The sequence below is a fragment of the Theropithecus gelada genome, chromosome 4 (genome assembly GCF_003255815.1).
Source record: "Theropithecus gelada isolate Dixy chromosome 4, Tgel_1.0, whole genome shotgun sequence".
In the NCBI taxonomy this organism is placed as follows: Eukaryota; Metazoa; Chordata; class Mammalia; order Primates; family Cercopithecidae; genus Theropithecus; species Theropithecus gelada.
In genome coordinates, this window is record NC_037671.1 from 99,677,891 (window position 1) to 99,703,874 (window position 25,984).

The 25,984-nt window shown below is 33.4% G+C and overlaps 1 protein-coding gene across 1 annotated transcript in view; it reads right to left on the reverse strand.

Annotated features, from left to right (window-relative positions):
- The window catches only part of ASCC3 (activating signal cointegrator 1 complex subunit 3), a 392,325-nt gene that overhangs the window by 119,451 nt on the left and 246,890 nt on the right, over positions 1–25,984 (reverse strand). Inside the window, exons 18-26 of the mRNA XM_025383070.1 lie at positions 20,285–20,449; positions 19,129–19,215; positions 18,103–18,279; positions 14,772–14,997; positions 14,170–14,324; positions 12,460–12,558; positions 11,003–11,171; positions 7,909–8,129; positions 432–517 (exon numbers count right to left, since the gene is read on the reverse strand). Coding sequence (XP_025238855.1) covers positions 432–517; positions 7,909–8,129; positions 11,003–11,171; positions 12,460–12,558; positions 14,170–14,324; positions 14,772–14,997; positions 18,103–18,279; positions 19,129–19,215; positions 20,285–20,449 — 1,385 coding nt within the window. The remainder of the gene's footprint in view (positions 1–431; positions 518–7,908; positions 8,130–11,002; positions 11,172–12,459; positions 12,559–14,169; positions 14,325–14,771; positions 14,998–18,102; positions 18,280–19,128; positions 19,216–20,284; positions 20,450–25,984) is intronic.

Here is a 25,984-nt window from a genome sequence, read left to right on the forward strand (position 1 = left end):
AAATTATTAATGAAAAAACCCCCACATCATGTTTTTCAAAGAACTTCTGCTTTTTCTTAAATAATTTACATGCAAAATGCCTTCCAAGCAGTTTCTGGAAGCTACTCTGCATAATATGAAAAAAAACAGAGACACAGAACTTATTTTTGTTTTGTTTTAGAATGAAAATATTTTGAAAAAGTTATCCTGCCAAATAAAATTACTCACATAGATTTCATCTTCAATCTTAAAACAATGAGAATATTGATATTTTAATAGTAGGTACATATCTTAAAATAAAAGACTATGAAAATCATTGCAAAGCCATTCAGCAGTTAAATAAAAGACTATGAAAATCACTGTAAAACCATTCAACAGTTTTATTTAACTCTTATTTCCTGGTCCTTTTAGTCAATTCAAAGCATATCTTTTGAGTGAAAGTAAGAACTTACTTTTTACCAAGTTTTTCTTCTATTCTAACTTTCCAATCATCCATTCTTTCACGTACTAGGGCTTTTAGGGGTGCAATATATACCGCCTAAAAAGGGGAGAATAGCCAAAAATACTCTTATGAAAATAGTGATAGCATTTTCAAATAAAAGTAAACTCCAAAAAATTTGTCAAAATATGACAGTGTGGTTTTAAAACATATCTTTCAATTCTGAATACCCAAATTTTTAAATCAATGGGAAAAAGTCATTAACTTAAACTACATTTATCCAAAATAAGACAGAAATGTAACACATCACAAACATTCCATTCATAAAAAATATTAACATAGATGAATTTAAATTACTTTTAAAAAAGTATCAGAGGTATTTTCCTTAGGCATTTTACTATGAAATTATATTCTACATAATAAAAACAAATAAAAAAATTATAATACATTATAGAGAAAATTAGGGTTCTGATGAAAATAATGTTTTTTTCTATTATTATGATTAATATTTATTTGAGTTGTATGTAACTCATGAATAAATGTACTGATGTTGAAGCTTTGAAGAGAAATAAACTATTGTTTAAATTTTAATGCAGATTTTATGAAGATGCTACTAGTACACTTTAGGTTTCAAAAAAATAAATAAAAGCTGGTCTATAGTAATCCAAACCTATACAAAATTTATTCCCTTTATGTTTCTAATTTAGAGTAGAGCTCTACTGTTACATTAACATGTCTCTAGAGATCAATAACCACATATTAGAGAGACTGAAAAGTAGGAAAACTTAGGGTTAAGTATGGAAGAAAAGCCACTAATTAGGAAACACTACAAGGGGATGTTAAAACATTTCTGAAATCATAAATGATGAAGAAACTAGCCCATAATTCCAACACAACATCTCTGTAAATGTTTCTATTTTAGTGTGATTTACTCACAAAATTAAGAACAAGAAAACTCTAAATACTACATAAAAAACTGTTAGAATTAATAAACAAATTCAATATGGTTGAAGGACACAAAGTCAACATATATAAACCAGTAGAATATATACTATTAGCAAATTATCAAAAAAAAAAACAAAAAAAAAAACAAATCAAGAAGAAGACAGTCCCACTTACAATAGCATCAAAAAGAGTAAAGTACTTAGGAATAAATTTAACTAAAGATGTAAAAAATCTGTACACTGAAAACTATAAAACACTGAAGAGAAACAGAAGAAAACACAAATAAATGAGAAGATATCCCATGTTCACGGACTGGAATAATTAATATTGTAGACATGGTCATACAACCCAAAGTAATCTTCAGTTTAAATGTAATCCTTATCAGAATTCCAATGACATTTTTCACAGAAACAGAAAAAAAAAAAAATCCTAAAATTCACAAGGAAGCACAAAGACCTTGAATAGCCAAAGCAATTTTAAGAAAGAAAACCAGTCAGAGGCATCACATCCTGGTTTCAAATTATATTACAAACTACAGTAATCATAAAAGTATGGAAGTATGGACCTGATATTAAAAGGGGCACACAGACCAGTGGAACAGAAAAGAGAGCCCAGAAATCAACCCACACATACAAGGTCAACTAATCTTCAACAAGGGCCTGAAGCATACATACAATAAGGAAAAGATATTCTCTTCAATAAATGATGTTGGGAAGACTGTATATTCACAAGTAAAAGTACTACTGCCATATACCATATACAAAAATTAACTCACAATGGATTAAATAATTAAACATAAGATCTAAAATGACAAAATTCTTACAAGAAAACATAAGGAAAAAGCTCCTCAATGTTGGTCTTGGCAATGATTTTTGGGACATGGAATCAAAAGCAAAAATAAACAAATAGGTATACAACAAACTAAAAAGCTTCTACACAGAAAATAAAAAAAATAAATAAAATCAATAGAGAGACAATGTGAAATGAAAGAAACGACAAAATGAAAGAAAATATTTGCAAACCATATACATTAGTTCTGTCTTAGTGCCTTCCCTTTCCATGCTTCCAATTACTTATAGTCAACTGTGGCCCAAAAATGTTGAATGAAAAATTCTAGAAATAATTCATAAGTTTTAAATTATGTACCCTTCCAAGTAGCATGATGGAATCTCACCTGTCCCATTCAATTCAGCCTGCAACATGAATCATCCCCTTGTCCAGAGTATTCAGGCTGTAGCCACTCCCCAGCCATTAGTCACTTAGTAACTGTCTTGTTTACTAGAAAGACTGTGGCAGTATCACAGTGCTTTTGTTCAAGTAACCCTTACATTACTTAGTCATGGCCCCAAAGCACAAGAGTAGTGATGCTGGCAATTCGGATTTGCCAGAGAAAGGCAAGGTGTTTCAAGTGAAAAGATGAAAGTTCTTGACTTAATAAAAGAAAAAAAAAATCATACGCGGAGACTGCTAAGATCTATGGTAAGAACATTCTATCTGTGAAATCATAAGAAGGAAATCATAACAAATTGGTGCCAGGCTGGGTGCAGTTGCTCAGGCCTGTAATCCCAGCACTTTGGGAGGTCAAGGTGGGTGGATCACCTAAGGTCAGGAGTTTCAGACTAGCCTGATCAACATGGAGAAACCCCGTCTCTACTAAAAAAATACAAAGATTAGCTGGGTGTGGTGGTGCATGCCTTTAATCCCAGCTACTTGGGAGGCTGAGGCAGAAGAATTAGTTGAATCCAGGAGGCGGAGGTTGCAGTGAGCTGAGATTGGGACATTGCACTCCAGCCTGGGCAACAAGAGCAAAATTTCATCTCAAAAAAAGAAAAAAAAAAAAAAAAGAAAGAAAAAAGAAATTTGTGCCAATTTTGATGTTGCACCTTAAAGTGCAAAAATTATGGCCACAGTACATGATAAGCACTTAGTTAAGATGTAAAAGGTATTAAATTTGTGGGCGAAAAACATGAATGAAAATGTGGTTTTAAAATTTTAATACATTTTTCTTAAGTATATATTTATAAAGGACATAGTACTGTACTACTATACCATTTCTTTTTTTACTTTTTATTTGTTTTTACTTGACACATAATAATTGCACATATTTATGGGACACACAGTGATGTTTTGATACATATAATGTATAGTGATCAGATCAGGGTAATTAGCCTATCCATCATCTCAAACATTTATCATTTCTTTGTGGTGGGAACCTTCAACATCCTTCTTCTAGCTATGTTAAACCATATTATATATTATTGTTAACTACAGTCCTTCTACAGTCATGTACAACACCAGAATTTATTCATTCTACCCAGCTGTAATGTTGCATCCTTTAACAATTCTCTCCTTATCTCTCCCTTCCCCCTACTCAATTTGGTTCAATACTATCAGGTTGCAGGCATCCATCAGGGTTTTGGAATGTATCACCTGAGGATAAGCAGGGACTAAGTATCTGATAAAAGGTTACAATCCAAAATAGAAACTTACACAACTCGATAGCAGATAAACCCAAATAATTCAATTAAAAGTGGGCAAAAGATCTGAATACATTTTTTTTCAAAAGAAAACACACAAATGGCCACTGGATACATGAAAAGGTGCTCTTCATAACTAATCATCAAGGAAATGAAAACTAAACTCACAATAAGACATCCATTTACACCTGTTAAAATGGCTATTATCAAAAGACAAAAGACAGCCGGGCATGTGGCACAAACCTGTAGTCCCAGCTACTCAGGAGGCTGAGGCAGGAGGATCACTTGAGCCCAGAAGTTCAAGGCCAGTCTGGGCAACACAGCGAGACCCCATCTCCTCAAAAAACAAACAAAAAAAAGAAAACAAAAAAGAAAGAACACATGTAGGTGAGGATGTGGAGAAAAGGTAACTGTTACTGTACATGATTGGTGGTAATGTAAATTGTGTAGCCATTATGGAAGACAATTTCGAGGTTCTTTAAAAATTAAGCATAGAACTATCCAGAAATCCCACTTTTGGGTATATATCCAAAGGAAATGAGATCAGTATCTTAAAGAGATATCTGCACTCCCATGTTCATTGCAGCTTTACTTAGAATAGCCCAGATATGGAAACAATCTAAGTGTTTCAAGATAGATAAAGAAATTGTAATATATACATATATATATGTATATATATGTGATATATATATACACACACACACAATGAAATATTCAGCTTTAAAGAAGAATGAAATCAGCCTTTTCAACAATATAGATGAGCCCTGGGGACATTATGCTAAGTGAAATATGCCAGACATAGGAAAATACTGCATAATTTCACTTACACATGAATTTTTAAAAGTTGGATTCATAGAAGGAAAGAGTAGGATATTGGTTACCAGGGGCGAGGAAGGGGGAATGAGGAGATTACTGGTCAACAGGTATAAAGTTTCATTTATGACGAATGAATAAGTTCTAGGCACCTAATATACAGCATCGTGATCATAGTTAATAGTACTGCATTATATACTTGAAATCTGCTAAGAGAATAGATTTTATGTGTTCTCACCACAAAAAAGATAACTATTTGAAGTGATAGGTATGTTAATTAGCTTATGGCAGTAATCACTTGACAATGTATATCAAAACATCACATTGTATAACTTAAATATACATAATTTTTATTAAAATAATAAATATTAGGAAAGTTAAAAATTATGCTTCAAGAAAGCTTTAAAGCAATACTTACTTGACTTGTAATGTTATTTAATATTAATTAATATCATGGCCATTTGCAGAAGTCATATAAAAGCTACTCTATATTTAATATGTATAATCAAACTATATTCATTAAAGCACTAGCATTTTCTTCATATAGAAGAGATTTGATTATGAATTATTTTGTATTGTTTAACTATACCTATGAAGTGGGTTTCTCACAGTGAAATTATCTATGAATTGTACAAATCTAACAATGAGGAAAGGATGTGTGTGTGCCACTGCATACATTAGAAATTCTACTGGAGGACTACAAAGTTTAAGGTAAATTTTCTTGCTGCAAATTATCCTAATACAGGTATAGCTCATTTTACTGCACTTTGCAGATATTGTTTTTTACAAATTGGAGGTTTTGTGGCAACCCCACATTGAGCAATTCTATCAATAGCAATTCTACTGATTTTTCCAAAAGTATGTGCTCACTTCATGCCTCTGTTACATTTTGGTAATTCTACCAATATTTCTAACTTTTTCTGTATTATTATATTGGTTATGGTGATCTGTGGTCAGTGATCTTTGATGTTATTGTAATTGTTTTGTAGTGTCATGAACTATACCATATAAGATGACAAACTTAATTATAAGTGTGTGTGTTCTAACTTCTCTACTGACCAGCTGTTCCCCCATCTCTTTCCTTCTCCTCAGGCCTCCTTCTTCCCTAAGACACAACAATATTGAAATTAGGTCAATTAATAATCCTACAATAGCCTCTAAATGTTCAAGTGAAAGGAAGAGTTGCATGTCTCTCACTTTAAATCAAAAGCTAGAAATGATTAAGCTTAGGGAGGAGGGCATGCCGAAAGCTGAGATAGGCCAAAAGCCAGGCCTCTTAATACCAAGGAGTTAGTCAAGTTTTGAATGCAAAGGACAAGTTCTTGAAGGAAATGAAAAGTGCTACTTCACTGAACACATGAATAATAAGAAAGTGAAAGTTTTATTCCTGATATGGAGAAAGTTTGAGAGGTATAGATAGAAGATCAAATCAACCACGATATTTCCATAACATAAAGCCTACTCTAGAGCAAGCCCCAAATTCTCTTCAATTCTGTGAAGGCTGAGAGTGGTGAGGACAATCCAGAAGAAAAATTTGAAGCTTGTTTCACAATGTTTAAAGAAAGAAGTCACCTCTATAAAGTGCCAGGTGAAGTAGCAAGTGCTGATACAGAAGCTGCAGCAAGTTATCTGGAAAATATAGCTAAGATAATTGAGGAAGGTGGCTACAATAAACAACAGAGTTTTAATGTACACAAAATAGCCTAATATTGGAAGAGGATGCCATCAAGGACTTTCACAGGTAGAGAGAAGTCAATGACTGGCTTCAAAGCTTCAAAGGATAAGCTAACTTTCTTGTTAGCGACTAATGCAACGGGTGACTTGAAGTTGAAGCCAATGCTCATTTAACCATTCCAAAAACCCTAGCGTCCTTAAGAATTATGCTAAATCACCTCTGTCTGTGCTCTATAAATGGAACAACAAAGCCCGGATGACAGCATATTTACTACTAAAGGGCATGGTTTATTGAATATTTTAAGCCCACTGTTAAGACCTACTGCTTAGAAAAAAAGATTCCTTTCAAAATGTGACTGCTCATTGACAATGCATCTAATCACACTCCAAAGCTTTGACAGAGATGTACAAAGAGATGAATGTTGTTTTCATGCCTGCTAACATAAGACCTATTCTGCACTCCAGGGATCTAGGGGTAATTTTGGCTTTCCTATCTTTTTACTTAAGAAATATGTTTCATAAGACTATAGCTACCATAGATAGTGATTCCTCTGATGGACGTGGGCAGAGATAAGTTGAAAACCTTCTGGAAAGAATTCGCAATTCTAGATGCCATTAAGAACATGCATGATTCTTGGGAGGAGATCAAAATACCAACATTAACAGGAGTTAGGAAGAAGCTGATTCCACCCTTCATGGACGACTAAGGGGTTCAAGACCTCAGTAGAGAAAGGCACTGCAGATGTGGTAGAAACAGCAAGAGAACTAGAAGTGGAGCCTGATGATATAACTGAATTGTTACAATCTCATGATAAAATGAACAGATGAGGAGTTGCTTCCATGGATGAGCAAAGAAAAGGTGCTTCTTGCGATAGAATCTACTGATGACAAAGATACTGAGACCATTGCTGAAATTACCATAAGGATTTAGAATATTACATAAACTTAGTTCATAAAGCAGTGGCAGGGTTTGAGAGGGTTGACTCATTTTGAAAGACATTCTATAGTGGGTAAAATGCTATCAGGCAGCATCACACGCTACAGAAAAAGTTTTCATGAAAGGAAGAGTCAATCAATGTGGCAAACTTCATTGTTGTCTTATTTAAAGAAATGGCCACAGCTACTCCAACCTTCAGTAGCCACAACCATGATCAGTCAGCAGCCATCGACATTGAGGCAAAACCCTTCACTAGCAAAAAGATTAAGACTCACCAAAGGCTCAGATGATTGATAGTATTTCTTAGTAATAAAGTATTTTCAAATTTAGCTATGTAGATATTTTAAACATGCTATTGCACACTTAAAAGGCTATGGTATAGTATAAACATAATTTTTATATGAACTGGGAATCCAAAAAATTTGTGTGACTTGCTTTATTGTGACATTCACTATATTGTGGTAGTATGTAACCAAACCCATGATATCTTCACGGTGTATCTGTACTGATCTGGTCCCCTGGGAAATTCACTGAGAGTGACAAATCTATTCTTTGGACCCTGCTAATATATTTATAACTGTCTAGTTTAGAGATTATGAACGTCTTTTCTAATTAAATGTAGGTATATGATTCTTTCAACAGACCTTTGAAGTAGGGTATTTGTTGAAGACTCTGAAAATGGCTAATTCAGCTGCAACAGTCTTTCCCGATCCAGTAGGTGCTCCAAGTAGGACATTACAATCCGTGTGATACAGTGTATGAAATATTTGTGTCTGTACAGGGTTAAAGTGGCTGAAGTTGTACAGGGCTTCATAAGCTTTACATCCCAAAGCTGTGATTGGTAAAGGCTGAAGATCCAGTAATTCTGAAAAGACCCAACAGGATGGCTATACAATAACTGAAAAACATGCACAATACTGAATATTGTATTGTAAAGAATATAGTAATCCTTAGTTCCTTAGATGGGGAGAACAAGCTTAACACAAATTCTCATATACCCATTACAGATCTAGCATTTCAACAAATATGTCACGCAAATAATCATATTTACCATATTCACATACTGGATGCTTTTCTGGGGGAGTGCCCTATATAAGCCAACTATAATGCTATATCCTTTTTTCCCAATCAGGAAAGTCATTTGAATAACAAGTATATGCATGTTACAGAACAAAACCTAAATCTGCCTCAATTGGCAAAAAAATTAAAACCATTTGCAGACTTCAACACTGAAATGGTTACTAACAACAAATTACTTTTGTTCTGTTAGACACTGACCAAGCAAGAGTAGTTGAGTGAACTATTGTTGTCAATGGAAAGTAAAATGAATTTAGGGTAATTCCAGGTAGAAAATAGGGTGGGAGTTTTAAAACAAAGCTGAGTAAAAAAAAACTGCCCTGAGAAAACCTAGAAACCAGATTTAGTTGTTTCTTATTATGTGGATGGGAGGCCTAGGGAATTAGAAACATAAAATGATTTAGAGAAACAGTTATACACCCTTGAATTCGACAGACCTTATATTCTCCATAATCCAGAAAGTATCCGTTAGAAAACCAGAAGGCTGCTTTACTCTCAAGATTATTTCATGAAATAGAAATCCGGTCATTTGAAATTCAAACAAGAAGAAGAAATAATCTGTAAGGTAACATAGTAGTCTGTACCTTGAGTCACATGTTCACGGTACTGTTTCAAAATGGAAGTATGGCAAATTTTCTTCTTAAAAAATGTATTTAAGAGTCAAAAAGTTAATTTAAAACATTATCCTTTCCCTACTGCTCTATTCAATTAATTACATAGGTAACTGAGGGCTAATGACACGCTAATGACTCTTAAATTTTCTGAAGCACTAAAAATCGAGGTCGGGCGCGGTGGCTCAAGCCTGTAATTCTAGCACTTCAGGAGGCCGAGGCGGATGGATCACCTGAGGAGTTTGAGAACAGCCTGGCCAACATGGCGAAACCCTGTCTCTACTAAAAATACAAAAATTAGCTGGGCGCGGTGGCAGGCACCTGTAATCCCAGCTACTAGGGAGGCTGAGGCAGGAGAATCGCTTGAACCCGGCGGGTGCTGCTCACTTGCAGTGAGCCCAGATCGCGCCACTTCACTCCAGCCTGGGCGAAAGAGTGAAACTCCGTTTCACAAATAAAATAAAATGAATAAAAAATCGAGAAGGAAGGAGGGGAAGCATTGCAAGTTAATGCTTATAATGCTAATCAAAGCTAAGATATGTTCTTAAAAAGACTAAAAAAAAAATAAACTGTGCATATTGCATATTTACAGAGGATGTTAAATTACGATGCTTTGTATTAGTGAAAGATGAAGATTTTTCTTGGCTCATTTGGGCTCAATGGTACGACTACATATTCACAGAGACCCTGGAATCATTGAGGTTACTTTGTATATGTCTAATATCAACTGAGATGTTATGGTAGTACATTTACTGTTTTTAAAAATGTAGTCACAACTCAGCTAATTATATGAATAGGGTGATACGTTCTTGGTCATTTGGCAGGTGAAAGATTAAATGAACATTGAAAGATAATGCTAACGCATACTAAGATCAAGTGCTGTGCCAAAGATAATGATGTTTGAAGATTATAATTTACATTAAAGCACCAAACATTTTTTATATATTTTATTCTGAGATCCTGAATATTACATGTAAGCACATTTGATGAAAAAAGACTAGAAAGATCCCCTTCAATGAGCAGATCACTAGATACTACAATCTCATTATTTTTCTATGTTGACAAGCCTGTTAGTTCTGTTCTGCCAAGATATCAAAGTGGAATTAAGCTGTAGTATAAAGTATCTCTCTTTAAAATAAGCTAAGATAATTAATAAGGTACACATATGGCAAAAATGGCAAAGTTTAAAGTCACGTTAAGACCTGTTTCAATTCCCAAAGGACTGCCAAATAATGAGTTCATTAAAAGTAGTGAGGACTATATTTTATTCTGAAAATGACAAAGGGTTTCTCTTTGGAAGAATCCTATGAGAAAAAATACGGACTTTCATTTTTCTATAAATTAAGGCCCTCTTAAAATCAATACTCATCAATTATGAATTCTGAAAAAGAAACTTATTATACTAGTTAATTAACAGATTAGTTTAGGATTTTTTGAAATACAGTATTTCATAGGGCACTTAAAAGTATCATTGTAAACATTTATTCCTGAAAATCTGCTTCTATATTAAGTCAAAATAAAAAGGTATTTGTCCATGTCATCAAAATTTAAAATGGATTTTTACAAGGTATGACAGTGAAAAACACTCTTATATGATGTTGAAGATTACCATGTACCCCTTTATAATGTTAGGGCAGAGGGATAAAACTAAAATAAAGGGTATATGTTATTTGCAGGACACAAACTCACTTGCGGTATATGGAAATCCACTCCATAGTGATACCATAATATGATTCCTTAATATTAGCTTTTTTGTTTTTGGTGTAGAAACACAAAAGATGGGGGAAAATTCCCCATAACTCACTGGTATGTTAGTTAATTTAACATACTAGAAATAAGTTTAAGTAAACTGGAATAAATGCAAGGGAGAAAATAAAAGTTTTACAGAGAGCATAGATTAAATGATTAATAACAAATGAAATAAAAAGGGAGTTACAGAGAAGTTATAATGATTATAAGTAAAACTTTATAAGGCGCAGACATTTTTCAACATTAATTAAACAACCATTTTGGAAAAATCGGTGATTCAAATCAGCATTCACCATGTTACCTGTATGAGGAGGATGTCTCTCTGGTAGAATTAGATGCTGAAAGTTGATAATACATACTGCCTCAGCACCCAGCCATCTATCAGACACTGCTCGGATGTAGTATTGGGAAGGCAAAGGCTCAAAAATAGGGATTGTAAACACCAGTAGTTGAGCTTCTTTGCTAATGACCTAATATGAAATAAAGTCAAAAATAAATAAGGATATTCTAATAGCATAAAGCCCTTATTAGTCTACTGTTAAGATAGTGGTATCTCTACAAGATATACTAAAGACAAAGTATCTTGAATTTCTAAATAGCTGAAATATTCAGAAACTTTAGAAACTTGTGCATGGTGCCCTTCTGAGGATACTGGATAGAAGGTAAAATTTTATGCCCAATTTATATTATTTATATATGCATATCATCATGTATTAACAAGTTACCAATTTGACTACCTGAATTTCCCAAACATCATTCATTCAATTACATAACTTCATGATTTTTACCATACTGAATTACCATATTATTTACTTAATATTTTTCGTTAAGTTCTATCAGTACTTAAAGTGGAATACTGGAATCACTTGGTACAAATAGAAGGTAACCAAGAAGACAAAAGCAATGAATACAAAACACTGCTCTGAAATTCTACTGTTGCCTACCCAAGACTCTTACCTGAAACTTGCTTTCTCTTTGATAAAAACAGAAATTACAAATGTGTTAAATCAGTTAAAGAAATACCATCAAATTGAGTCTTTGTCTTGTGATTTATAAAGAAATTTAGAAGAAACACTCTTTTAATTCAATACTATTCAGTATTTTGTGCATGTGACCCTTAAGATTATTATTTATCCTGCCTATTTTCATATTCCACACCTCTGGAACCCATGGATTAAACCATGGTAAAGATTATCCAGTAACGCATTGCTTAATGACAGGAATAATTCTGAAAAATGTGTCATTAGGCAATTTTGTCTTAAGAACGTCACAGTGTATGCAGGCAAGCCAGATGGTATAGCCTCTTAAACATCTAAGCTATATGGCATAGCCTATTGCTCTCATACAGCATGTGACCATGCAGCATGTTACTGTATTGAATATTTTAGGCAATTATATAACACAATGGTACATAGCTATCTAAACAAATTTAAACCTAGAAAAAGTAGGTGAAAATACAGTATTATAATCTTAAAGGACCACTATTGTACTGTTGTTGTGTATGTGGTCCGTTGTTCACTGAAATGTCACTATGTGGGACATGACTGGTAACTGAATTTCTTAAACCATGATCACATTGAATATACCAGTACTATAACATTTAATCACTGTATTCTTTTAAAACTAACAGAAAACTAAAACATAAAATAAAGTTTTAATTGTACTATAAAATTACAGAGAAATAAAAGCAGAAACTGTTAGTATAAATTTTTTTACAATGACAAAATAATAAGGATATATTCACATATATATACTTACTTGTTTTTTTAGAGCTAGAAAATACTCTGAATGATAAATATGATCATTTGTAGGATCTTCTACCCAAATCCACCAAGGTTCTCCCACTGTCCCATGTACCTAGAAGAAAAATAGTATATCATAACTCAAGTAAGGGATAGCATCCAATCTTCTCACTCTAGAAGCTTTATTGATACATAATTTATATTACAAAGTTTACTCATTTAAATATTTACAGTATACAGTTAAATAATTTTAAAATATTTCCAAAGTTGTACAACCATCACCATAATCTAGTTTTAGAACATTTTTACCACCTCAAAAAGAAACCTTGTACCCATTAGTAGTCACTACCTTTTCCTTATAGATTTGCCTATTCTGTAAATTTCAATTAAATAAAATCATATAATATGCAGTCTTTTGTGACTGGATTTTTTAATTTACCATGATGGTTTCATAGTTCATCTAAGTTTTAGCATGCATCAATGCTTTCATTCCTTTTTATTATCTAATAATATTCCATTGGATAGATATACTGTATTTTGTTTTATCCATTTCAATGTCTTTCTCTCTCTCTTACTCTCTCTCTCACTCGCTCTTCTTTGCAAAACCCAGTCTTGTTCAGCATGCATCTCTCCCTCATGTGACTCAAGAAAAAGTGACCACATCCTCTGGGATAATTTTGATTGGCATAAGTCAATCAGCTCATGGGATTCCCCTCACAACTGCTGTGGTAAGGCAGAGGCACATGACAAATACTGGCCCAATTAGACAGAAGAAAAGGTCTATGGTCCATGCTCTGGGCTGGAGAAGTGGGGATGTGTTTCCCATGCTCTGTTTAATGCAAACAGTAAATCATGAAAACATTTGAGAAGTATCCACAAGTGTCAGCAGAGCAAATGGGTGAAAAGTTCCTGGTCCTTGAATCAAGGATGAACATTTTGAAAAACTGTATGGTGTTAAATATTCAGAGAAGTAAAGGAAATAACTGAGAAAGATCTATTTATTATGGCAATCCATCAGTCTCTGGAGATCATGGAGGAAGTAGTCTCAGCAGGAAAGAAACAGGTGATTGGGGGAAAATAAAGAATACTTTTCTACAAGTCTAATGTTTCAAAAAAGGAAAGAATATTAATTTAAGAGACATCAAGATTTAAAAATGGCTCTTTTTATCATGAAAAATCTTGAATTTTTTGGAAGGCTAAAATGACAAAGTAGACATGGCAAAAATGAAGATAACATAGAGAAAATAAAAGAAGATAGAACTAATATAGCAAAGTCCCTATGGAGTTGAATCCACTAAACTGTTGTTCATTGTTGAAATTTAGGTTTTCTAAATGTTTTGAAGGAACCTTACTGGTTGACATATTACTAATATACCAAAGTTTTGTTGAGGATGAGAGTAAATATTGCTATAAGTTTTTAAAATTATTATTATTTTTTTGAGACAGAGTCTCGCTCTGTCACCCAGGCTGGAGTGCAGTGGCACGGTCTTGGCTCACAGCAAACTCAGGCCTCTCGGGTTCACGCCATTCTCCTGCCTCAGCCTCCCAAGTAGCTGGGACTACAGGCGCCTGTCACCATTCTTGGCTAATTGCTATAATTTTTTACATAAATCCTCAATATATATTCCTTTTAGAGGATTTTCTATATGCCTTAGGAACAGATGTAGTTGAGCCTGTAGTACAGACATTTTTGTTTAACATAGATATAGGCGTTTTCCACTTCTACCTGATCATTCCAAGTGAAATCAGGATAGATGCTGAGTGTCACTCGGAGGACAGTCCTTGTGATGGGCTGAATGGATGCTTCCATCATAACAGAAGGAATCTGATGAACACATTGTTTGACCTTCAGTCCAATATTCACATGATGCAAAATGTGACCTGCAGAAAAATATCACATAGAACAAATGTGTCCAGGCAGAAAAAAGCAATATAATCTGACTTGTAAATGGGATTTCAGAGAAGGTGATTTTATTGCTTGTTTTATGATTTGCTATGTAGATTAGCTGACATTCTTGACCTGGCATGTTTGAATATTTTGTAATAGTTAACTTGAATTAGCAATTCACAGTTTTTAAAGTCAGTATCAAGGTTTCTTTAGCTATTAATAGGGTTCTTAAAATTACGATAGTGTTTAAACTACTATAAACAGATTCACTTGAATATGAAGAGATTTTTGCTTGATTTTAGATAAATGAAAAATATTTATAAGTATGGCAAAATTTTTATTTTGATTAATGTGTAAATTCACAATACCTTCTTTTACATCTAGTAACATATTCTATTTGCACAAAACAATACATTCAAACATATTTGCTTCCTTCTTACCTATTTCGTCTTTCCTCATGTCTTTCAGCTTATCCACAGTAAGCTTTTTTTCTTCTAATCTTGTTAGGATGTGTGGTGGTAGGACTGAAAATTGTCTCAAAGGGCTAGCCCAACCCCAAAGCCTCTTGTCAATGACTTTACTAAGATTCAGGAGCCTGTAGGTCATGGCAGGCCAACGTTTCCTCAGAGCAATTTCAAAAAGAGCACGGACAATTCTAGCTGCATTCTAAAAAATAATAGGAGGAGATTGGTGGTTATACCCAATGTGCTTTTAAATTTGTCAATAAATTTATTATTCAAACTCACTCTGAAAAGAAGTGCAAGTCAAGCTGCATCCTTGAATTGTGGGGCATACCTTTTTGCATATTATCCTAATTATTCTTATTATTTCTACATAAGAATAATCCTGTCCTTTATATGTGGATGCTACTTGTTCACTCTCAGAGGAGAAGCCGTATTTCCAAGTTCTTAGAAAGTTCTACCTTCTAAACAGGAACGAAGTAGGAAGAGACAAAAGGCATGCAAAATATTTAGGAGGCTGTTAAGGCATCTGACTATAACAGACAAGGATGCCTCTAGATGAATAGTGGAATGATTAAATTTACAAGGCTATTTAGAGGATTAAGGAAGACTGGGATTCCAGTCAGGGAAAAAAAATTAATGAGAGAAGGGTGACAAATGAAATACTGATTAATGTAGCTACTTATATGAAAGGGCCATATTATTGGCTTCCTATAAACCAAACAATATGTTAACTTGCTTTACATACATTGCCTCATTTAATTTTTACAAAAACTGCATTTAATTGATATTGATATTATGATTTTATAGATGAATACACTAGGGCTCAAAGAGGTATAAAATTTCACCAAGGTCACACAGCTTGTTGGTGTCAGAGCATCTTCTCAAAGCCAGGACTAAAGGACTCCAAATATAACTGAGATTCTAGACTCAGTGGTCTGAGGATAACTTCATTAATAGACATATAGAAAGCTATAATGAATGCAGTCTTTTTCTTCACATTTCTACAGCTAGCTCCCATTTATTTTGCCTCCACCCTTCTATCATTAACTTTGCAGATTGTTTTATTAAAGATTATTTACTAAATGAACTTAAAGATACCTTCCAATATCCAATAACATCTGTATTTGAAAATAAAGAATGTTCAATCTGGTTAAAATTCAAACAAGACATACAAAACTGAAAATATTTCAAATGGCAGACAAACAATCCAGCCTAAAATTATGAGGTCAAAAATGACAGATGAGTTAAGGGCTTTCATTTCACATTTTATATAAGATATGCACTGTCTTTTGACTAATTTGACTGTTTTGTTTCGGTATTAGAAACTAAAGTACAAAATGGTAGATAGAAGTATGAGGACAGTTCTGATATCCATTAAAAATGAATGAATGGGTCTTCATAAGGCCCAGAGAATAATAAATAAAATTTTGATTACTGTATCTATCAAATAGGTTTTCCTACCTCATTTCCACTTGTTCTTATGAAAAACTGTCAGGCTAATTTTCCCAACTGTCTTTGAAAGTATGTCATTTTAATATTACTGATCTACAGTTGTCTCCTCAAAGCTAAAAGAAGTAGGAGAAATTCCATATGACAAGATACAAACAGGGCATTTTAATCTAGAATGATATAAATTGGCTGAAAATAATAAGTCTATAACATGTACAGTCTAGAAAAGTTAAGCATAAGCCTTTAAATAGAATCCTAGAATATTTGAGCTATAGGTTTACCTTAGGGGCTGAGAAGAGAAAGCTTAAAAAATATAGAAGAAAATACCATTTTACAGAGTTGAGAGAGTAGTTGTTCAATTACTGATAGCTTAAACTTAAAATGTAATAAAATATAATTTATCTGATGCATTCAGGGATGCTAAATCCATAACGGCTATTTAAGAAAAACCAGGGATGCTTTGAGATATCCTTAATCAGAAGTTGACTTCCTGGATACCAATCATGAAGAGAATTAAAGTTTTACATTGTAAGCAATTCTTATGTCAGTCTCTGATAATATCTTCATAATCTTGAAGCAAGCAGAAATGCTGCCAGATTATTCATCCAGAACCCAGTAAAACTTTACCTTTTATTTAAATGATTAACTATTTCAATATAAAATATTAGAACATATAAAATATTAGAAAATATAAAATGACAATATTTTATTACTTTACAGAAAAACATATAAAACAAAGGAGATTAGAAACAATTATTCCTATAGAAGCTATAATGTTTAAAGAATATATAAATATTTTCACTACATCTATACTAACTTTATATAATTTATGAAATCATCACCTGGTATCTTGGTTACACTGATTAAATTACTACATTCATTCAAAATGTTTACTAATATGTCTTAGTTTGTGTTTGTAAATATTACATGTTGACAGCACTCCTAAGTACTCACGGCTATTAATAATGATTCATTTAACACAAACATTGTTTTCTATATTTAGTCTTTGAACAAAATTACAAATACGACATAACAGCAGAATCATTTCCATATTTAAAATAAAATTGAGTTTTAATTTATTCTTAATTTATAAAAGGAAATACTCAATAAAATAAAATTAAAAAGCCTTGACAGGTAAGTAAGTTTTTTAAAAAAGTATGTCTAGAAGGGAAATTTTTCATTTGAAGGAAAAATAGGGTAAAACATAACCTCCTTTACTTCACATGAGGGTTTGAATATTAAAACACAAATATCTGAACATTTTATACTATGGTATTTTTTAAAAGTTATAAATTAAATGAGCTGTAGTTTAGGGAATAATGTGCTTTCTGTCCTCAATTTTTAAGTTTCAACAGTAGAGAGGAGAGATAACTTTTGTAAAAACCAGAGACTTATTACACTGAACATATGGTAGGAAATATGTTTACTATGCCTTATTTAATGATTAAAAATATTATTTCTAATATTTGGTAAAAACTAAAAAAGTTTCACAATCCTTTCTTTACGCTTGCAACATTCTTTAACTTATCTCTTTATAAGTACTTTATATTCTTTTACTTTATAAGTAAAAGAAATGAAATTCATCATTTAAAGTAGAAAAAAATCAGGTATCATTTTAAAACTTTATAAAAACATCAACACCAAAAAAAGCCAAATCAGCCATCAAATCTCATCCCCAGTCTTGTTTTATGAGCATAGATTACATAAAATATTTACAAATTAGCAGAACCAGTTCTAAGTAAAATGGTGGTTTGGTAGCATGTCACAAAGCAATACATTCATAGCATAGCATGAATTAGCACCTTGGTCCTCTAAAGATATTCAAGGAAGAGAAAAGGGAAGGGAATAAGATTCTTACCTGTGCAACATACGCAGAATCTGATATAAGGGAGAAACTGTCCATTTCTCCTCGGCTGATATAAGTTTGAAGTAAGATGTTTATTTTCCCGTAACTATTCTCTACACCTCCAGGAGTGGAGAGTTCACAAAAATTGTTTAATAAGGCATCTAACTCCTCTATTTCCTCTTCTCTGACCTAGAAGAATCAATGTATTTATTGGAATTTTGAGGCTGATTTATTTAAATTTTTCACATTGAAATTAAATACACTGCATGCTTTGTAAGAGTTTCCATTTACTATAAAGCAGCACTTTTCTTTCATAGAGTTAAATAACAATAATTTTTCCACAGTTAGCTAAAAAACTGCAATATGAAATGATCTTGAGGCTGATACAATTACATTTTATTATTCATCACCAATATTAAATTCGCCATTGACATATAAAAATTTGATATGCCAAAAAATTAAATCTTCTGACCTCACCATCCTTGAATTGATGAGATTTCATATTTTATTTGACCAGAGTAAAACCTCTGCACAACTGGATTAGGGCAAACTTGAATTATCTTCAAATGCATTCATTATAGTCATATATTTTTATATGGTATAACACATTCATAGCTTAAAGCCGTGAAGTACTATGATTCAAAGTATTAAAGTTTTCACTGTTAATAAGATTAAATATTAATATAGGTACAGAAATACTCATATCTATGGTTTGAATCATACAGGTACTTTTACATTTTCTTCAATAAGCCTTATATTGCAATAAACCAAAATCTTCATACTACACTCTTCAACAGTTTCATTACTGCAAAACCAATTTAAATTATTTGATGTGGAGTACAGAACAAAGAATGATGTTAGGTATGACGTAATATTATAATCTAGGACAGTGGGTCTTATTGATAAATAAAGAACATTGCTGATATTCCAGATGTGATGTGCCATACAGCTCATATGATATTAATTAATGAGAAGCTTTTATAAATGAATGAATGCATACATGTTGCATGCATTTGATTCAAATTTCAAGAATCTTACCTTAATTTGATCAAATTCTTCTGCTTTGGAGACTATGGCAAAGATATCACCTTCTGTTTTGTGAGCATCAAAGAGTTCATTAAAGGTCTACCAAAGTAAGTGTTATATGTGATTAAAATCAAAACATTTAAAATATTTCAAATTAAAAATGTGACTATAAATTACAGAGTGCAGTTATAATGTATGGTTACAGTAGTTAAAGTCATTGCTTTATAAATATCAATAAATTTATCAAAGACCAAAACAAAAATTCCTAGAACATAATTAGCTATAGAAGATCTTTAGCAGGAAAAAGATGGATGATGAATAAAAGTTAATAAAAGTTAATAAAATTTACATTAGACACCTTTAAAAAGTTCATAAAATTCTGGTTTTTTGCTTATTTTCAGCATGGCCATGTGGAAATCTGCACAGTTCACTAATTCTAAGCTGATCATGTATCAAAAAATTCAGAGATGTATATCTAGAAAATATGTAATCTGAAAATTCTCAAAATATTGCTAGTGAGGACATACAGAAAATCAGAAAACTGAGTTGAAAAAAATCAGTCAAAGGGCACAAAGATTGAAGACAAATGCTAAAGAAAGTCTAAAGTTCCTGCAAAAGAACTGCAGACAGGTTTAGGATATAGAGTGGTAGCAACACACTAGCAAGTGAACAAATCTAAAAAGTTACTTTGACGAAATGAGTGGATGTGAATAGGTGATTGAAGAAGTGAAAAGCTAGAGACAATATGTTGGATTGATCTCAACCAGATCACAGTTCTGAGATAAAATATGTTTAAAGATTTTAAAGAAACCTAAAGTGCTATACAAATAGAAGGTTTATTTGGGGAAAGATGGGGAAAAGTTAGTAAGCACATGAGGTGTTTTCTGAAAATCATTACATGTATAAGCAAATGTGCCTTGACTTTTTAGGTTTTGGTGTGTATATTGCTTAGGATAAACACATTGAATAGGATGACAAGAGGTTTTTGAGTATCTGAAGTTTTTTTTCTTGTCTTTACTGAGGGTATACTGTTGAATTCATATAAGTTAAATGGATTTTGTTATATTATTTGCTTTTATTATTTTGCATTAATAACACATTTTGAAGTCTACAAAGTATGTGCATATAAAATTAAACATATTTGCATTTGTTCCACTCAGTATAATACCTCAATGGTGTTGTATTTAATATAGTAATGGCTGGCAGTTCTACCCAAATCAGTTGAGGAAAAATATCCAGTTCGCTCCTCAAAACGAATCATCTGAGCTTTGTCTAGTTTTCGTCCAACTTCAATGACCAACTGTTCTCGATGCTTTCTTAATGTTGGGTCAATCTATGGCAAAAATATATAAACAGTTGAATATTTCTTTAGAAAGTAACCATTTGCAAACATATATCTATTTATGGAAATTAAAACTTTTCTTAATGTTTTAGTTAGACTTTTTAATTACAGTTTTTAAAGTACATTTTTCTACATTTAGGAAAAAATTGAAAATATTTTATGCCATTAAATAAAGGAAGCTTAAAAATTCATTAAAATTATAAATGTGCATATTCTTTTCAGGTACCAACATTTTGGAATCTAAAATTCTTATATGATCTTATGATCTTGAAAATCATAAAGATTAAAAATCAAATTTAAAAAACTCAATACTTGTCTTCTTTTGCCCATACAGAGGGGATTTTAAATTATCAAATCATATTCATACTTTATTATCAGTTTTTTGGAGAAATGATAGCAAGAATGCTTTCCATGTCAAAATCAAGATATATTTAAAACTGCAAAGTTATCCAGCCAGGTGCGGTGGCTCACACCTGTAATCCCAGCACTTTGGGAGGCCAAGGTGGGTGGATCACAAGGTCAGAAGTTTCAGACCAGCCTGACGAATATGAAGAAATCCCATCTCTACTAAAAATACAAAAATTAGCCGGGTACGGGGGTGCGTGCCTGTAATCCCAGCTACTCAGGAGGCTGAGGCAGGAGAATCACTTGAACCCAGGAGGCAGAGGTTGCAGTGAGCCAAGATCATGCCTCTGCACTCCAACCTGGGCAACAGAGTGAGACTCCATCTAAAAAAAATGAATAAATAAAAATGCAAAGTTATCCTTTCAAACAGATAGTTTTACTGTTTTAGTAGTTTTAATAACTGTAGATGGGAGAACTCATTCTGCATAAAATAATAATAGAAATAAAAAGTAAATAAAGTTGACAGTGAATTTTTCTATAGTTTTAAAACTATTAGTTACCTAAAACTTTGTCTAAGCAGAAATAATGTAAGATATTAACAAATATTCTTGTTACTATAGTGTTGTATATAAATATATGTATGTACACATGCCAATTATTGAGGAACACTCTGTAGTCATGAGCAGTAAAGTGAAATATGACCTTTAATGGAGTAGGGGGAGTATTAAAACAATCTAGAAATCAATTAATGAGTTAACACTACTACCATTTGTTCTAACTTAGATATTTATGGTAGCTTATTTATGTAAGAAATATAGCTAAAATAAATTTTAAAAATCAGAAAAATGAGGCAAAAGAATATTAGCTGCAGGGAAGTAAGATGGAGTTAAGAATTATATCAGCAAATACAAAAAGTCTTAAATGTTTGCTATGAGTGATAATATATGTATCAGGTTCAACTTATAAAATGATTTTATTAATCACCTATTACTAAACCATTAAAAATATGTTAAATTATTTTATCTATGTTACTTTCATAAGAGTTTTGTGGCCACAAATTTGTAACGAGTAATAACATTAAAACACACAAGTCAAAAAAAAAAAAGGGTCAAGATTCTCTAAAGTATAAAGGTACTATGTATCCAAAAGGTCTTTATACTGGAAGATGATAGGCAAATGGCTTTTGATTATAACCTAGTACTTTAAAATCAATTGATGTATTTATCTTGTTCCAAATTTTGAGATGGCTTAGTTCATAAAAATAAATTGTTTAGTTGTTGTTTTTCTTTACTCCTTCAAAACACTTTATTTTTATTTTATTTTATTATACTTTAAGTTCTAGGGTACATGAGCACAACATGCAGTTTTGTTACATATGTCTACATGTGCCATGTTGGTGTGCTGCACCCATTCAACTTGTCAGCACCCATCAACTCGTCATTTACATCAGGTATAACTCCCAATGCCAGCCCCCACCCCGCCTCCTCCCGATAACAGGCCCCGGTGTGTGATGTTCCCCTTCCCGAGTCCAAGTGATTTCATTGTTCAATTCCCACCTATGAGTGAGAACATGCGGTGTTTGGTTTTCTGTTCTTGTGATAGTTTGCTGAGAATGATGGTTTCCAGCTGCATCCATGTCCCTACAAAGGACACGAACTCATCCTTTTTTATGGCTGCATAGTATCCCATGGTGTATATGTGCCACATTTTCTTAATCCAGTCTGTCACTGATGGACATTTGGGTTGGTTCTAAGTCTTTGCTATTGTGAATAGTGCCACAATAAACATACGTGTGCATGTGTCTTTATAGCAGCATGATTTATAATCCTTTGGGTCTATCCCCAGTAATGGGATGGCTGGGTCATATGGTGTTTCTAGTTCTAGATCGTTGAGGAATCGCCATACTGTTTTCCACAATGGTTGAACCAGTTTACAATCCCACCAACAGTGTAAAAGTGTTTCTATTTCTCCACATCCTCTCCAGCACCTGTTGTTTCCTGACTTTTTAATGATTGCCATTCTAACTGGTGTGAGATGGTATCTCATTATGGTTTTGATTTGCATTTCTCAAATGGCCAGTGATAATGAGCATTTTTTCATGTGCCTGTTGGCTGTATGCATGTCTTCTTTTGAGAAATGTCTGTTCATATCCATTGCCCATTTTTGATGGTTTTTTTTTTTTTTCTCGTAATTTGTTTGAGTTCTTTGCAGATTCTGGATATTTGTCAGATCAGTAGATTGCAAAAATTTTCTCCCATTCTGTAGATTGCCTGTTCACTCTGATGGTAGTTTCTTTTGCTGTGCAGAAGCTCTTTAGTTTAATTAGATCCCATTTGTCAATTTTGGCTTTTGTTGCCATTGCTTTTGGTGTTTTAGACATGAAGTCCTTGCCCATGCCTATGTCCTGAATGGTATTGCCTAGGTTTTCTTCTAGGGTTTTTATGGTTTTAGGTCTAACATTTAAGTCTCTAATCCATCTTGAATTAATTTTTGTATAAGGAGTAAGGAAAGGATCCAGTTTCAGCTTTCTACTTATGGCTAGCCAATTTTCCCAGCACCATTTATTAAATAGGAAATCCTTTCCCCATTTCCTGTTTTTCTCAGGTTTGTCAAAGATCAGATGGCTGTAGATGTGTGGTATTATTTCTGAGGGCTCTGTTCTGTTCCGTTGGTCTATATCTCTGTTTTGGTACCAGTACCATGCTGTTTTGGTTACTGTAGCCTTGTAGTATAGTTTGACGTCAGGTAGCATGATGCCTCCAGCTGTGTTCTTTTGACTCAGGATTGTCTTGGCAATGCGGACTCTTTTTTGGTTCCATATGAACTTTAAAGCAATTTTTTCCAATTCTGTGAAGAAACTCATTGGTAGCTTAATGGGAATGGAATTGAATCTATAAACTACCTTGGGCAGTATGGCCATTTTCACGATATTGATTCTTCCTATCCATGAGCATGGTATGTTCTTCCATTTGTTTGTGTCCTCTTTTATTTCACTGAGCAGTGTTTTGTAGTTCTACTTGAAGAGGTCCTTTACATCCCTTGTCAGTTGGATTCCTAGGTATTTTATTCTCTTTGAAGCAATTGTGAATGGAAGTTCATGCATGATATGGCTCTCTGTTTGTCTGTTACTGGTGTATAAGAATGCTTGTGATTTTTGCCCATTAATTTTGTATCCTGAGACTTTGCTGAAGTTCCTTATCAGCTTATGGAGATTTGGGGCTCAGATGACGGGGTTTTCTAAATATACAATCATGTCATCTGCAAACAGGACAATTTGACTTCTTCTTTTCCTAACTGAATACCCTTTATTTCTTTCTCTTGCCTGATTGCTGTAGCCAGAATTCCAACACTATGTTGAACAGGAGTGGTGAGAGAGGGCAACCCTGTCTTGTGCCAGTTTTCAAAGGGAATGCTTCCAGTTTTTGCCCATTCAGTATGATATTGGCTGTGGGTCTGTCATAAATAGCTCTTACTACTTTGAGATACATTCCATCAATACCGAATTTATTGAGAGCTTTTAGCATGAAGGGTTGTTGAATTTTGTCAAAGGTCATTTCGCATCTATTAAGATAGTCATGTGGTTTTTGTCTTTGGTTCTGTTTATATGCTGGATTACGTTTATTGATTTGCGTATGTTGAACCAGCCTTGCATCCCAGGGATGAAGCCCACTTGATCATGGTGGATAAGCTTTCTGATGTGCTGCTGAATCCGGTTTGCCAGTATTTCATTGAGGATTTTTGCATCGATGTTCATCAGGGATATTGGTCTAAAATTCTCTTTTTCCGTTGTGTCTCTGCCAGGCTTTGGTATCAGGATGATGTTGGCCTCATAAAATGAGTTAGGGAGGATTCTCACTTTTTCTATTGATTGGAATAGTTTAAGAAGGAACGGTACCAGCTCCTCCTTGTACCTCTGGTAGAATTTGGCTGTGAATCCATCTGGTCCTGGACTTTTTTTGGATGGTAGGCTATTAATTATTGCCTCAATTTCAGAGCCTGCTATTGGTCTATTCAGGGATTCAGCTTCTTCCTGGTTTAGTCTTGGGAGAGTGTAAGTGTCCAGGAAATTACTCATTTCTTCTAGGTTTTCTAGTTTATTTGCGTGGAGGTGTTTATAGTATTCTCTGATGGTAGTTTGTATTTCTGTGGGGTCGGTGGTGATATCCCCTTTATCATTTTTTATTGCGTCTATTTGATTCTTCTCTCTTTTCTTCTTTATTAGTCTTGCTAGCGGTCTATCAATTTTGTTGATCTTTTGAAAAAACCAGCTCCTGGATTCATTGATTTTTTGGAGGGTTTTTTGTGTCTCTATCTCCTTCAGTTCTGCTCTGATCTTAGTTATTTCTTGCCTTCTGCTAGCTTTTGAATGTGTTTGCTCTTGCCTCTCTAGTTCTTTTAATTGCGATGTTAGAGTGTCAATTTTAGATCTTTCCAGCTTTCTCTTGTGGGCATTTAGTGCTATAAATTTCCCTCTACACACTGCTTTAAATGTGTCCCAGAGATTCTGGTATGTTGTATCTTTGTTCTCATTGCTTTCAAAACATCTTTATTTCTGCCTTCATTTCGTTACATACCCAGTAGTCATTCAGGAGCAGGTTGTTCAGTTTCCATGTAGTTGAGCAGTTTTGATTGAGATTCTTCGTCCTGAGTTCTAGTTTGATTGCACTGTGGTCTGAGAGACAGTTGTTATAATTTCTATTCTTTCACATTTGCTGAAGAGTGCTTTACTTCCAACTATGTGGTCGATTTTGGAATAAGTGCGATGTGGTGCTGAGAAGAATGTATATTCTGTTGATTTGGGGTGGAGAGTTCTGTAGATGTCTATTAGGACTGCTTGGTGCAGAGCTGAGTTCAATTCCTGGATATTCTTGTTAATTTTCTGTCTCGTTGATCTGTCTAACGTTGACAGTGGGGTGTTGAAGTCTCCCATTATTATTGTATGGGAATCTAAGTCTCTTTGTAAGTCTCTAAGGACTTGCTTTATGAATCTGGGTGCTCCTGTATTGGACACATATATATTTAGGACAGTTAGCTCTTCCTGTTGAATTGATCACTTTACCATTATGTAATGGCCTTCTTTGTCTCTTTTGATCTTTGATGGTTTAAAGTCTGTTTTATCAGAGACTAGGATTGCAACCCCTGCTTTTTTTTGTTTTCCATTTGCTTGGTAGATCTTCCTCC